Source organism: Petaurus breviceps, unplaced genomic scaffold (genome assembly GCF_028583685.1).
Source record: "Petaurus breviceps papuanus isolate PSGF00001 unplaced genomic scaffold, PetGlider_PUasm1.0 37, whole genome shotgun sequence".
NCBI classification, from domain to species: domain Eukaryota; kingdom Metazoa; phylum Chordata; class Mammalia; order Diprotodontia; family Petauridae; genus Petaurus; species Petaurus breviceps.
The window spans coordinates 79,350,609-79,366,156 of NW_027186296.1; the positions used below are offsets into that span (position 1 = coordinate 79,350,609).

General features: G+C 41.7%; 1 protein-coding gene across 2 annotated transcripts in view; it reads right to left on the reverse strand.

Moving 5' to 3' along the window:
• COL17A1 (collagen type XVII alpha 1 chain) overlaps positions 1–15,548 on the reverse strand; it is a 64,337-nt gene that overhangs the window by 33,257 nt on the left and 15,532 nt on the right. The window contains exons 7-17 of one of the 2 annotated variants that reach the window (XM_069098885.1): positions 15,246–15,281; positions 13,604–13,651; positions 12,737–12,880; positions 11,368–11,526; positions 10,432–10,503; positions 9,459–9,536; positions 8,495–8,563; positions 6,494–6,652; positions 4,481–4,570; positions 3,165–3,209; positions 1,010–1,213 (exon numbers count right to left, since the gene is read on the reverse strand). In XM_069098885.1, coding sequence (XP_068954986.1) covers positions 1,010–1,213; positions 3,165–3,209; positions 4,481–4,570; positions 6,494–6,652; positions 8,495–8,563; positions 9,459–9,536; positions 10,432–10,503; positions 11,368–11,526; positions 12,737–12,880; positions 13,604–13,651; positions 15,246–15,281 — 1,104 coding nt within the window. Of the gene's footprint in view, positions 1–1,009; positions 1,214–3,164; positions 3,210–4,480; positions 4,571–6,493; positions 6,656–8,494; positions 8,564–9,458; positions 9,537–10,431; positions 10,504–11,367; positions 11,527–12,736; positions 12,881–13,603; positions 13,652–15,245; positions 15,282–15,548 lie in introns of both variants that reach the window. The other variant, XM_069098884.1, reaches the window with a different exon arrangement.

Here is a 15,548-nt window from a genome sequence, read left to right on the forward strand (position 1 = left end):
CTACTACTACTACTACTACTACTACTACTACTACTACTACTACTACTGCTACTACTGCTACTATTGCTACTATTGCTACTACTACTAATACTGCTACTACTACTACTGCTACTACTACTGCTGCTACTACTACTAGTACTACTACTACTATTACCACCTCCTCTTTTTCTTCCAGTGTAGTCTTTGCTAAATCCTCCTCCTCTTTGTTACCTGATACTTTGCTCCCTTGTGGGTACCCTTCCTCCCTACCCCATATGTGTTGTCTTCCTCCTGTAGGATGTAAGCTCCTTGAGGGTGGAGACTATCTTGCTGCCTTTTATTTGTATCCCCAGCCCTTAGTAGAGTGCCTGGCACATAGTAAGCAAAGCTTAACAAATGTTTTATCTATGTACCACCACCATAACAGGGCATGCTAGGTCAAAAGCAGTGACCTAGAAGTTGGAGTTCTGGACTATAGACCCTGTTCTACCACTAATTCACCATGTGACTTTCTTTGGGCAACCCCTAAGGTACTTCCAGAGGCATGTAGGTGACTTAGTGGAGAGAGTGTTGGGCCTGAAGTCAGGCAGACCTGAGTTCGAATGTGGCCTCAGACACTCACTAGCTGTGTGACTCTGGGTAAGTCACTTAATCTCTGTTTGCCTTAACCCACTGGAAAAGGAAATGGCAAACCCCTCCAGTATGTTTGCCTAGAAAACCCATGGACAGTATGGTTCACAGGTTCACAAAGAGTCAGACATGAACGAACAACAACAAGGTCCTTCCCAGGCCTATGATTGCATGTCTTTTGAGTTCTAGCTATAAGTAAGCAAGACATGACTATATATGTATATATACACACATTTATACCTATGTACATATGCACACATATTATTTATACACACACATATATTCATGTACACATATACATCCACACACGTATGAATGTACGTATGTAGCCTTTCCCACAGCAGGGTCTTCTTGCTGCTGGTAGATTCTGGTACCTGCCTTTGTTGTTGTCATCTCTTACCCAAAGCAATGAGTCCGAAAAGCAATCCAAGCAGCAAAAGCCAGGCCAGGAGCAGGCCTAACAGCCACTTCCACCAGCTGCAGCAGGAACCACAGGGACACCAGGAAGGGGCAGCCCCAAAACCTGCCCCACCGCCTCCTCCGCCTCCTCTGCCTCCTCCGCCTCCTCCTGCGCCGCCAAAACCACGGTCATCTCCCTGGATTTCTAGGGAAGATAAGGATATAGGCCTGTTGAACCCAGGTTGCTAATGTCCCATTATAAACCTCTAAGTGAATGACTTTCTATGAGCCAAAAGAAAATGAAACTAGGTGGATGGGGGGAAAGAAGAAGGACAGGGGAGAATCAGAGCGTTTCTAACTGTTTAAAGATGTGTTGCATATCTTTCAGAGAGGAAACCGGTATAGTAGAAAGACTATAAGATTGGGAATATGGAGACCTGGATTTGAGTTCCAATTTTGCCATTTATTAGCTATATAATCTTAGGTGAGACCTTTAACCCTTTTTGATCTTAAGTTCCTCATCTGTAAAATGAGACTAACTAAACCTTCCTTGATTGCCTCACGGAGTTAGAATAAGACCCAGTGATAATGCACAATCCTATGGTGCCCTAAGGTTTACAGAGAGCTTTCCCCATGGCAACCCTATGAGATAAGAAGGGTGAGTATTATCATTGCCATTTTATAGATGAGGAAACCAAGGCAGAGATGACATTAAATGATTTGCCGAGTTTCAAACAGGTAGTAAGTGAACCTAGGCCTCCTTATCAGACAGGTCTAGAGCTCAGTCTACAATCCCACCACGTGACCTTGCGTGTGACCACGGTGAGATAACTGACACACCAGTGCCTTTTAAACTGCACATTACTTACAAATGCACTTTAAAGTTATCATATGTTTGAATTAACCATAGTAGCTGGCATTTAGGTAGCACTTTAAAGTTTGCCGAGCATTTTACATACTCATTTGATCCTTGTAACAACTATAGAAAGTAGGTGCTAGTATTCTTAGCATTTTATGAATGAGAGGAACAAAGGCTGCAAAATGGCAAGTGACTTTTTAATGTCATAGCCCTTCTGGTAAAGCTGGGACTGGCTGCCTTGCAAAGGGGCCTGAGTCGCTGAAGACTCTGGGAGGTTTCTATCTCTCTGGATTGAGAAGGAAACATTCTGACCCTACATGGGAAGAAATACAACTCCCAGGGTCTTTAGTGACTCAGCTCCCTTTGCAAGGCAGCCAGTTCTAGCCAGAAGGATTGTTTGTAGGAGCCTTGTACCAGAGGCTACTAGGGAGTACAATGGATGGTACTCTGGACCTGGAGTCAGAGAGACCAGAGTTCAAATCTTAGACACATAGCAGCCATCTGTGTGACCCCGGGGAAGTCACTTCACTTATGACCGCCTTAGTTTTCCACAACTGGAAAATGGGTGTTAATTATTGTACCTAGTGAGAACCATCTGATTGTAAAAGTGCTTTGCACAATGCCTGGCATAGAGTAGGTGCTAAAGAAACGCTTATTCCCTCCCTCTTCACACTAGTAAATGATTGTGACAGGAGTCATACCCAGGCCTTCCGCATTCAGCTATAAATCACACATTGCCTCTGAACAAATCCAATTCAGCAAATGTTGGAAAAAAAGGAGAGCGTTAGACACTGGAGGAGAAGGCAAACAAAACCAAAAAGAAAGTGTCTGCCCTCTTGTAACTTATATCCTACTTGCTTTTGACATTGCTATTTCAAAATCCATATCAGAAAGCTTTTCAAGCCCCACTACATACAGGGGGATTTGAAGGTTAGACCCATGAGTTACAGCAAGATTTTTTTTTCCTTAGAAGGAACTAGCTACTTGAGTTTTATTTGGGAGAGTTGTCAGGTGGTCCCTCTGAAGAGTTATAGGGTAGACCATACTCTCTCTGCTACCCTAGCTTAGTCAATACTCCTTAGCACCCCTTTTCCCCAGGCTTAACTCTGGTATTTGTAGAAGAGTCTTCATTTAAACCTATGTCTTTGTTCAAGTAACTATTTAAAAAACCATGGGCATTTTCAGAGTGTTCAAAGACTATGAGGGTTATTATCTAGTCTCTTAATAGTCAAACACTGCTCTCCACTATTATGGACCACTCCACCAGGGAATGGGCATGAAAGATGAACTCCCCTACCTGCATAGGTAGCTTTGTCCTTGGTGGATGCAACTTTCAGGCCTCCTAAAATGAAAACAAACAAATAAACAAACCAGAAAGATTCTATTGTTTTATTCTCTCACAGAACTAGAAAAATGCTCATAGGGCACAAACATAAACAGATTTACCAACAGTCAGTCAGTTGGACTTGGAAGTTGGACTTTGGAATTTACGAAAATATGAATGAGATAGGCTGATTCATCTACCTTTATGCCACCACTGAAGCAAGGGGTTTGCTAAACCAATGAATAGAGTGAAAAAGGGGAATGTTTAGCCTCTACTCATGCATAAAAGCCCACATATTTCCCTAGTACCACTTTAAGCAGCCATACTTGAACTCAGAAAATGAAAATTGCAAGTGATACTTATATATTGGCTAAAATAGTTGGAAGAGATTCTAGGACTTATAGCTCCAATTCTTTTCCCTGCTCCCATCAGCAGTGCTATTATGGGTACTAAAAGAAGCTGCACTATGCTTCTTTTGAAATGTTTCATAATTTAGACTTTTCAGTATTATAGGGTCCTTTTCCATAGTCAAGGCAAATTGGTGACATTTTTTTCCCTTTCCCTCTTGGTTTGGACCCTTGATTTCTTCAACATGGAGGAAATCTTGGTGTGGAAACTTCCTCCACAATTCAGGTTAGAAGCTTTTTGGTAACTTAGAGTCTTAAGGAGCTGCATATGTGTCTTGAGAGGTTACTAGTGTGAGTCAAACCAGGACTTGAAGCCAGGCCTTTCCTGATGCCAAGGCTGGACCTCTATCTACTAAGCCATGCTTCCTCTCTACATACATTGTACACCTTACATATGCAGAAACTCAATTATCCAAATAGACACTAAAGTAGAAAGCAATTTGCCACTGTGAAATTTACTAGTAGAAAATGTTTTGCTATCAGGTTTGAAAATTAGTGGTGATCCCTTCCTTTTTGCAGAGATGGAGGGTTATAGGTATGGAATGTCACATATATTGTCAGACTCGGTTGAAATGTTCATTGGTTTTATTGAATTGAATTTTTCCCCTATTTCTTTTGTTTTCTGTTACAATAGATGGTTAGCTGGGTGGGGAGGGGAGAGGAATACATTTGGAAATGAAAGTGGTATAAAATCAAATGATATCAATAAGAAGTTAAAAAAGAAAATGATCAACCAGTAAGATAGGGACAGACAATTCCAGATTGGAGAAGAGTGAGAAAAGACACTTGTTATAGTACAGCAGTAAGACTAGGCCTGGGGTTAAGCAGGTAGAATGCTATCTGACCCACATAATGGTGGCCAACAAACAGATCTGTTCTTACCATTGGCTTCAGACTTGAGACAGGAGTCAGAGATATAGGAGGATGAAATTGCTTGCTTGTCTTTTTTCAGCGTGTCATCTGAGAATGAAGCTGAAGGAAGACAGAACAGTGAGCATCAAATACGGGAATTTCTGAAGTGCCTGTGATTTTGGCAGCATAGGAGACTCCCTCCATTGGGAGGGGGGCAGTTGGGTTGTGATTTATGTGAGTCCTAGGGCACTGTTGGAAGCACTGGCCAGGGCTCCAGGAATAGAAGAGTCAGCTCAGCATTCAAACTCAAAGCTTGCTAACTCTAAGCCCAGCACTGTATCTGCTCTGTCAGGCTGTATTCATGATGGGCAATCATACATGCTTCATTTTCTCTTCTCTGGGAACTGCCCTCCCTTTTGCTCTTGCATTTTGGCTTTGATATTAGGAAGGTAGCAGCTATGGAGGAATGGCTAGTGCTTAAAGGTGGCCAGACTGGCTTAAAAGAGTTCAGATATTTGCCTGTCCTTTTCCCCTAAAAGAATGACCTCATTAAAGTTCAAGAATTCCATTTACTGCTTCTTAAAGTTATTGATCTTCCCTATTGACTTAAAGCAGTGTTCTCCAATGGGATCTCTGGGGAGCTTTAGAAATTTTTTTTGCAAGAGGTCAATGAGTTGATATATGAATCCATAAATAAGTAAATATAACTTCCATAGATTGAATAAATAATATGCCATATATATTTATTTACTATGTTAAAGCATCAGGGACTCATGATTAGGGGGCAGCTAGATGGTACAGTGGATAGAGTGCTGGGTCTGGAGGCAGGAAGAACTGAAATCTGACCTCAGACACTTACTAGCTATATGACTGTGGGCAAGTCACTTAACCTCCATTTGCCTCAGTTTCCTTATCTGTAAAATGAAGGTTATAATACTCCTACTCCCAGGGATATTAGAAGACTCAAAGGAGAAAATAATTGCAGAGCACTTAGCACAATGCCTGGTACATGGTAAGTGCTACATAAATTAGCTATTATTATTATCAGTGTATTTTATAATAAATAAGTATAAAATAATTATTTAAAAAGTAAAAAATAAAATTATTATTTTATCAGTGTAAAGAGTCTTTACACTGAATAGAACCTGTCTCTAATTTGTGGCCATAAAGAAGTGCCTGAGGCTTAGCGAGCTCCCCAGTGCTATATAGCTAGTAAGGGTTCGAGGCAGGATGTGAACCTAGGCCTTTCTGACTCCAAGTTCAGCACTCTCTCCGCTAGGTTACATTGCCTCTCACACATTTATATGTGTGTGTGTGTGTGTATGTCTATATAGATATATATATATACACATAGACATGTATATTTATATTGATAGGTATTGCTACTTTTCAAATGTATATAGATGCTATTTGATTAATAAAATATAAATTTATTTGAAAGTGTTACTGAATTCATTATATCTTTGTGTTATATATTCTCTTAATAAACAGATGCCAATATTGTTATGTGATGCATCCACAAAAATTTTTTTTACATAAAAATATTTACATAATAATATTTGAAAAGGTTGAAAATAATAGCTCATCTTTATGTGACATTTTAAGGTCTGTAAAACATGTTACATACATGGGTCCATTTGATCCTCACAAACATCCTGTGAGATGGATGCTGTTCTCATCCTAGCTTTAAAAATGAGGAAACTGAGGCTCAGAGAGGTTAAGGAATTTCCCCCAGAGTCACACAGTCAGTATGTGTATGGGAAGGAATTGAATCTAAGTCTTCCTGATTCTGTATCCAGCACGATGTCCATTATTCCATACAGCTTCTTTGGAGCCCCAAGGCCACACTGTTAGCAGCTGGCCATGGTTTTTGTACTCTAGTTAAATTCTGTAACTGCCTCCAAGCTGACACTTTTCTGTTGAATGGGATCGTGGCAGCTTTGCTGTTAGAGTGCCCACAATAATCTGTACCTCTGGGATTCCTATCTCCTGGATTTCCCATTTCTTTACCCCAAACGCCATCCTCAAGTGGTCTGCACTTACTTGTACTGAGCCCAGTGGTGGAAGCGGTAAAAACCTTCCCGCTGTCCTTGGTCATGATCAGCAGCTCCATTTCTTTCTTGGCAGGGGCGTTATCCTTCTCCAGCAGCAAGAACTTACAGTCCTTGCGTAGCAGGTCATCACTGTGGGAGCTGGTGATACCTGCTGGAAAAGAGGTAAATGTGGGTGAAGACGAAGGGAGGGAAGAAGAGAAGTTATTGAATCAACAAGCACTTATTAAGTGCTTACTACATATGGGCTCTACACAGGAGACAATATGTATATGTGTATATACAAGATACATACAAAGTGGATGCAAGATAACTTTAGGAGGGAAAGCACTAAGAGCTGAGGGCCCAGTGAAAGGCCTTTTTCAAAAAGTGGGTCCTCAGCTGAGTCTTCAAGGAACCAGGGGTTTTAAGAGGGGAAGGTGAGGAGGAAGAGTATTCTAGGGATGGGGACAACCAATAGACAGACATGGAGATAGGAGATGAATCTTCTTGTGTGAAAAAAAGCAAATATGCCAGTATGGCTAGACTATAGAGTGAGTATAGGGGAATGATAGGCAGGAAGTCCAGGATGATAGGAAGGGGCCAGATTGTGAAGAAGTTTAAATATGAAACAATGGAGTTTATATTTGTCTTATACATAATAGGGAGAAGAGAGAGGAAGTAGAGAAAGAGAAGCCATAGAAAAGAAACAGAATGGGAAAGGAGACAAGGGTGTCAGAGAATAGAAAGGAGGAAGGTGGAAATGAAGGCCAGGAATGATAGAGGGAGAAAAGATATTAGCTTATGTGTACCTAGGAGTCCTCTATTCAGTATCAACAGCACTGATATTAATGATAATGAGAACAATCATAATAGTAACATAAATTTACATCATGCAAAACCCTTTATTTTTGGTCGATCAATGATCAGTCACTTAGGTTACCAAAGACACCTTTAGGAACCCCTGGCCAGCCTGGACCTCAAATAGCTCAGTCAGCTTTCTAAGACTCTGGGCTGGTACATCACAGAGTTGGCTTCTCATCTCAAGATTTAGGGCCTCTACCAGTTGGGCAAAGGATGCAAGATCCCCCCATTTAGACAGATCTGGTTCAGGAATATATGGAAATAGCCACTGTTTAGGCATATAGCGAGGCAGGTAAAGGCTGCTACATAAACTGGTGAGGTTGAACTCCTTCTGAGATGTGTTTACTTCATCCCTCCATGCCCCTTAGATTCCTGGGATGGATACCTGACACTTGAGAAGGGTTCTGCAGTGTCAGAGCCTACCCCTCCAAAGCAAGGAGGCCAGGGGTAGGGTAGGCAGGATCTATGAGTGCCTGAAGGCCAGCAGCTGAGCTTGGGGGAGCTGGGTTGACCCTCTAGAATAAGCTTGGCCTGTTTCTCTTTAACAGGGTGTCCTAGCTAAAGCAAGACTTCTGCTTATTGGCAGAGAGAGGATCATTTAATGTCTTATATATTTGTAGTATGTCAATATGTCTTCAGGGTGCTATGCACCTGCAGCCTTCAGACCATGCTAACATACTAGTTGACATATAATAAGTATTTTAAAGTTTCTAAGTTAAGCAACCCAGTGAGGTAGGTACTTTTTTCTTTTTTTCATCCTGACCTATGATCTCTTCAGCGTAGGGAGCTCCCTGGTAAGGAAGCTCTTCTTGCCGATGCAGATTGCTAATTAGTGTGCAATTTATTGTTTTAGAGATATATGGGGTCACTAAGAGGTTAAATGACCTACCCAGGTTTATACTGCAGGTATTTTATTCCCATTTAATGGAGAGAAAACCAAGACTGAGAAAAGACAAGAGACTTGCCTATGATCACACAGCTAGTAAATTGGAGCAAGATTTGAAGCCAGGTTTTCCAGACTCCAATATTAGCACTCTGTGCACAGTAACTTGCTTTCTACCCAGCTGACATGGAATCAGGTAATGGAGTTCATATCCCTCTACTCAAGTAGAACCATTTTCTCCCACCATCTGTCTTCTGGAGACCTTACCTGCAGAGGTGCTCACGCCTGTACTTACAACAGTAGGAGACTGGGGCATGTTTTTCTTTACACCATACACTATAAGAGATGAACCAACAGAGTAAAGATCAGTATGCAGTCAGGGGGCTATTCCAGTCCACCTGTACCTGAGTAAAGCCCAACAGAGACTAGCTCAAAACAATCTCACTGGATGAAAAAGTAATTAACTTCTCAAATACATGTAGTTATGAGATTGGGCTAAAGACTGTGTACTCAGGGACCTCAGCTTACATTTTCTCTTTTCATCACAGTCCGACCTGCCTTTCAAACCCCATTCAAGGCCCCCTCCTCTGTGAAGCCTTCTCTGACTACTCCATTCTTCTCTGATACATGGACCGTTTCTCTGAACTCAAAGCAAGACACCTCTTGTAACCCCCAGTTTAACATTTAATTGGATATTATCTTGTATTCTTATTTTTAATTACTTCATACCTCTGAGTCTTGTCTCTCTGGCTAGACTAGAAGCTCTCTGAGGGCAAGGATTCATTTTCCTACTTTTCTGTATCTCCTAAAGTGCCTTGGAAAGTAAGTGCTCCACAAATAAATACTTTTTCACTTTGGCCAATGCTTAGATAAGGATTCTGGGCTGATGAGAGCACTGGTCTGGCTTGTTTATCTGGGATTTTACAGAGCAGATCCAAACTGGGCTGCCAGGCACCTTCATGCTGCTGGTTATAGACCGAAGGGCTGCCAGTTCTGTTTTGCACAGAACCCCTTTCTGAGCTCTTCACACATATTCTGGCATATGATATGGTGGGCACCCTCAGAAGTGTTTCCTCAATTGCTTTCAGGTGCAGTGCTTGTTGAGTTGGAGAAATGGAGAAATTTCAATGGACATTTGGACCTGCCAGTGAAGGCGCTGAAGCTGGGACATATATACACACTCTGTATGGGTTGCATCTCCTGCCCTGAGCTCCATCTTATGGCAACTGACCCGTAGAAGTGGTGGTGGTGCTTGTTCCATGAGCCAGTGTGGAAGAACTGGGAGCCAAGTTGTTTTGGACACCAAATACTGTGAAAGGAATTCAGAAGAGCAGCAAGTCAAGGAGAGGCCGGATCTTTGTTGTGTCCTGCCTCCTGGGGGGATGAGTGGAGAGTCAGAGAAGGATGTGATAAAAATTAGCAGATGGTTGACGGGTAGGAAGAGAGCAAATCAGTTTGGAAGGAAAGGGATTTGGTGCGACTTTATTGTCCCTTTATTGAGATTAAGAGTAAAAGTTATCTAATCTAACACCCTCATTTGGCAGATGAGGAAACTAAGGCTGGAGCTCACACAAATGAGAAATGGCAGGGCTGGGATGTGAGTGCAGCTTCTCTGACTCCAGGACCATCTCTCTTTTCCCACTGTGCTATGATGCCTCCCAGTGGAAGGTAATGCAGAGGCGTCCTTGAATACCCTTTTCCCAAGTTAGGGCCTTCACAAACCAATAGATTCTCTTTCAACAATGAACTCTACGTAGTAAACAGGTTTTGCCTAGTTAGAATTAGAGACCTAGTTTCTCTTTCACCCTCTTGGAAGCAGATTACCTTTGTGTCTTCATATTTCCTTCATACTTCCTCCTGGGCCTAGGTTAGGTTCAATGAATAAGGGACTCAATGATAGGGACCCCACTTCCACTTTAGGATCTTAAGACCATAGATTTGGAGCTGGCAGAGACCTTAGATGTCATCCAATCCAACACCCTCATTTTTCGAATGAGCCCTGAGAGGTTAATTAACAGCATAGAGGTAGGTGTGTGTGTGTGTGTGTGTGTGTGTGTGTGTGTGTGTGGTGGGGTCAGTCTGGGTCAAGGAGAAATGACATACTTTCTGGGAACTATTGATAGATCCCTGACAAGGGGAGAGTTCACTTATGCACTGAGCATTTTGCCTCTAAAAGTCATAGTCAGAAAAAGACAACCACTGACCTGAGGAGCAGGTGCTGAGCCCAGGATGTAGAGTGGGTGAGCAGGATGCCATATTGTTGGGAACACCAAACACTGAAAGAGGAGGCAATGATTAAGGTTAGTTGATCTAGTTAGAAACTGTCCCAGTGGGGGACAGGTGTGAAGTCTTAGAGGAGACAAAGGGAAGCTTCAGTTGCTCATCTGTAAAATGGGAACAATAATGGTAGAGATTGGATGATAAATTATCAAGGATATTTGTAGGGAGGTGGGGGATTGGATTAGATGACCTCTAAAGCCTCTTCCAGTCCCCCCAAATGGACTACATTTTCATTAGTCTGCAAGCCTGTCATCATGGAAGAACAGGAGCAAATAATACTTGGGAATTTTTTCTTAACACACACACACACACACACACACACACACACACACACACCAGAAACCAGATGCTGTGCTTAAAATCAGAGTCAAAACTTTGGTGGTTTTACTTTCGCACATAGCTATAGACCTGGAAGAGACATCAACAGAACACATGGTTCAGCTCCCTGCCTTAGGCTGGCAAGTTATTAGCATCCCAGATTAACAGATGAGGCAACTGAAACTCAGAGAGATTAGGGGAGCTGGCCAAGATCAGAAAGCTCAGAAGCAGTGGAGAGGGCACGAGGTATCATCCTGGCTTTGGTTAGTTCTCATTCAGATATATATCTCTCTCCTCCAAGGTCTTTTCCAAACCTAGTAGAAATATAATAGGTACTCAATGAGGATATCTTAAGTCAAAATTAATCTATGTACAGGAACTAAATTTCCTTTGGAAATGTCAAACAGGCATATTATGAGGCTGAGGGACTTAGGAAGTTTGTCTAAAATATGGCAAGTTGCTCAGGGAGCCAGTCAGTCTTTCAAAAAAAAAAAAAAGAAATCCTAGAAGAGGGTAAATGGGAGTATGTATCATTACTGTACCTGATCCTGTTGAATAAGCATTTGTATTGAGGAGGGAAGAGCTCTGGGCTGCCATGTTGTTGTGATAGGCTCCCATGGATGAACCAGCAGGCAAGGTGGAGGACCACATGTAGGAGGGGAGGTTAGTATCCACGATAGTTGTATCATAAGTGCCTGATACTGGGAAGCACACAACAAATATGCATTAGTATTAAAGGAATCAAACTTGCCTCCTAAAGCTCTGCCACAGAATAACAAATCAGACTATTTTTCATTCTCTGATACCTAGCAAAGTTCTCTGAGAATTTTTGTGTGTGTGTGTCTAGAGTAGAGGTTCCTAACCTTTCTTGTGTCACAAATGCCTTTGGAAATCTGTTAAAGCCTGTGGACAATAATGTTTTCAAACACATAAAATAAAACACATAGGTTTACAAAGGAAACCAACCACATTGAAATAAAGTTAACAAAATATTTTTTTTAAAAAATGAGTTCGTGGATTCCAGATTAAGAATCACTTACTTAGACCTAGGATTTCATTACTGGGGGGAGTTTTTGGTTTGAGAGCTCCCTTATCTATAACTTTGAGCATTAGAGATCTGTCTGAGGCAGAGGTTAGGTGACTTAGCCATGGTCATAGAGTCAAGATGTCTTCTGAGGAGGAACTTGAATCTTGGTCTTCCTGACTCCAAGGGTATCCCTTTCCCTATTTTGCCTTATTGTCTCTCCAAAATTAGGCATTTATAAGTGTTTGCTAATCTGAAATTGATTACGTAAATCCCTTTCCTTCCCTTGCCTTCCCTTCCCTGATCTTCCCTCCTCCCTCCTCCTACTCTCAACCTCATTTGAGGTAATGCTGCCTATGATTTGCCTGCTAAGTTATCTGTACAGAATCACAGACAAGCAGTCCTTCATGATAGGTGATACTAATAATAACTAATAGGTGCTACCCCTGTAAACCCTGACATGTATTTAAGAGAAGAGAAAGTCCTGTGTCTTCCCCCTAGTGCCCCTTGGCAGTCTGACTGCTTTCTTAAAAGCTAGAGCTGTCCCCACATGCCCAGTGCAGCATGGTGTCCAAAGGAAAACAAACCTAATCTTGTCCAGGGTAGTCTGTGATGAGGGAGTCTGGTGGATAATTCCTCTTTTGAGAAATGAAATCTTTAGGTTTTAGGAGGTGGGCCAGCGATCTAGGGGAGCTGTCTGGCCAAACATGTTTACTAAGGACACAGTCTGATTTTTCAAACATTGCAGAAAAGAGAAGGTACCTGATGCACTTCAAGGTGTGGACCACAGTGTGAAATTCATATCAGGTCCCAGAGAGCTTACCTGGCCTAAGACAAACCTCTTCTTTTGCTGGCAGCCCCTTCACCTCAGCTTTTCTGGCACTTACCTGACTGAGAACTCTCAGTCACCATCTTGGTTTCCACAGTAGCCTTCTTGGGGATGGGGAGTGTGTTGGAGGAGTTCCGAGTGGGACTCGCACTGGCTGATCGGCTTCCCTTGAGCAAACGTTTCACATCATCCAATTCTGTCCCTAGCCAAGAATCCAGAAATCTTTTTATTAGTCCTAAGGCTCTTCCCTAACCAAAGTTGTTGCAGGGAATATTTATTATATGCTAACTGTTTGGGATCCACAAGAACATTTTTGGAAAATCCTTTGAGCTTTGCATCGAGCAATTATTTGGTGGGTAGGGGCTAAACTTGTGATTTCACTGGTATAGGTAGCTCCCAGTAAGTAAACTCCCTCTATCAATGCACCTTTGGTATCATAGTGTCTTCTGGGCTCATTTGAAGGTGATCATGAAAATGACTAAGAAGTGAGGACCAATTTTTTCTCTCATTCTCTTCTCTCTCTCATTCTCTCTCCTTTCCCTCTTTTTCATTGTTTCTTTCCCTCTCTCATTCTCTCTCATCTCATTTTTCTCTCTCTCTGTATCTGTCTCATTCTCTCTCCTTTCCCTCTTTCTCATTCTTTCTTTCCCCTCTCTCATCTCATTTTTCTCACTCTCATTCTCTCTCTCCCCTTGTTCTCTCTACTCATTTATTCTCTCATTCTCTCTTCTCTCTGTCTCTCTCTCCTCTCTTATTCTATCCTCTCATTCTCTTTTCTTCTTTCTCTCCTTCTCTCACTCTCTCTTATTATCTCTCATTTTCTGTCATTCTAATTCTCTCTGTTTCTTGTTTCCTCTCTTCTCTTTCTTGTTCTTTCTTATTTACTCTCTTGTTTTCTCTCCAGTTAAGAAGCTAAACAACTCACATCGGGTAGATGGGGAAGCACTTTGCAGGCGAACACGAATTTCACTCTCTGCAAAATAGAAGAGGAGAAAACCATGAAGGGACGGAACATGATGAATCTGGTCCTGCAAAGAAAATGACGCTCTGGGAAGTCCAGTTTCACATGCAGCATGAACATGAAATGACCATTAGAGGTAAGTAATGCACAAAGCTCTTGATTCAGTAAGAAGAGAAGCTCTGCTTATTGGCATTCACGAGGGTTCAGAAGTTTCAGGAGATGCCCCAAGGTCATGTGGCCAGGCTCAACTAAAATTCATAATGAGCCAATCAGATCTGGGACAGGGGATCAATAAGGACCCTATCTGAAAAGGTTTGAGGACAAGCAAACATTTTAGGGCTTGAAGAAGAGCTTACTTTCCTGCCTCCTGAGCATCCTATGTGTTGGAGAACCCTAAAAAGAGTTTTGTTCGCATAACTGTCTTTGTCTAGAAACAGCAGGGAAACAAAGCTGTTCAATTTCTTGTGATATTGTCATCCTGTTATCAATAGGCTCATTACATTTGTGAAATTTAGATATTGGGAGCACCCAATCAAACTTTTGAACTCTATAAACTTCACAACACGTTTGAGTTACTAATGATAATCAAGACCCTACAACAAATTTGCCTTGAGTCTTTGGAGAACATTGGGAGGGTCAATGGTGTACTCTGCTTTTGTTGAATGATAACTATAACTTTGCAAGGTACTTTATACAATCTCATTTGAGACTCACAGCAACTCTGTGATAATAACAGATATTATCCCCATTGAACAGATGAAGAAACTGAGTCTCAAGAGGGGTGAAATGGCTTTGCATGTAACCATACAATTGATAAGTCTCAGAGGTGGGATTCAAACCCAGGCCTCCCCAGCACTGTCTATTATACCATGTGGCTCCTTATCTAAAGCCTGAAAAGGATTGTATTCTTCTTCTTCTTTTCATGCTCCTTGTCAAGACCATTTTTGTCCAGCTGAGTTAAAGAATATGTTCCCTTCTGATGCACCTGTCTCTTCGGTGGTGGTGAGACTGATAAATTACCATAGAGAATTCTTCTCAGCTGACTAATGAGAATAAAAAGGGAATATTTTTCACCATGTGAAGCATGAAAATACAATTAAAACAGATAGCCAGGAATAAGAATAATCACAGCTCACATTTACATAGTCACGTACAGGTTACAAAAGGGAATTCTACGTAGAACAGTAACCTTGGTTTGGAGTGCAATGCAGCAGCTATGATTCTAAGTTCCTCAAAGGGAGGTCCTATATCTAATTTCTCCTTTATGTCTTTTTTACCTACAGAAGGCATTGCACATAGCGCTAAACCAATGCTTGTTGAATTGAATTGAATTTTGAGATTATCCAAGGCAGAGCAAACCCTTTATATCTAGATTTTTGCTATTTGTCCAAAGCCTGTCCCACAATGCTTGCTGAATCACTATTAAACCCCATCTTATCACGAAGGAGCAAACAGACCAGAAAACCCCCCACCAAAGAAGTACAGAAGATTGAAAACTTTTTGAAGAGAGGGGTTGTACCTTACTTTTCTTTTGCATACTCAAAACTTTTTAGAAGAGGGCTGGGCCCATAGTAGGAACTCATTGAATCTAACAGTTTTAGCTCACCTCGAGTTTGGCTCCGTCCTCTGGTGGAGGAAGATCCTGTGGGGAAAAGGGAAGTAGTCTCAGACATGCCTAAGAGAAGCCACAGTAAAAACTTAACAATGAGAACTAGGCACATTGCAGGACTCTGGCTTGTCTAGATAGGAGCCTCATGTAATGCAATGTATACAGTGGATAATAATAGCTGTCATTTACACAGCTCTTTATGTATCATCAAACACTTCACATACATCTGGTATATACACTCATTTCATCCTCACATGTTTGTCTATCACTTATAGTCTTAGGGAGATACCTGAGTCTCAG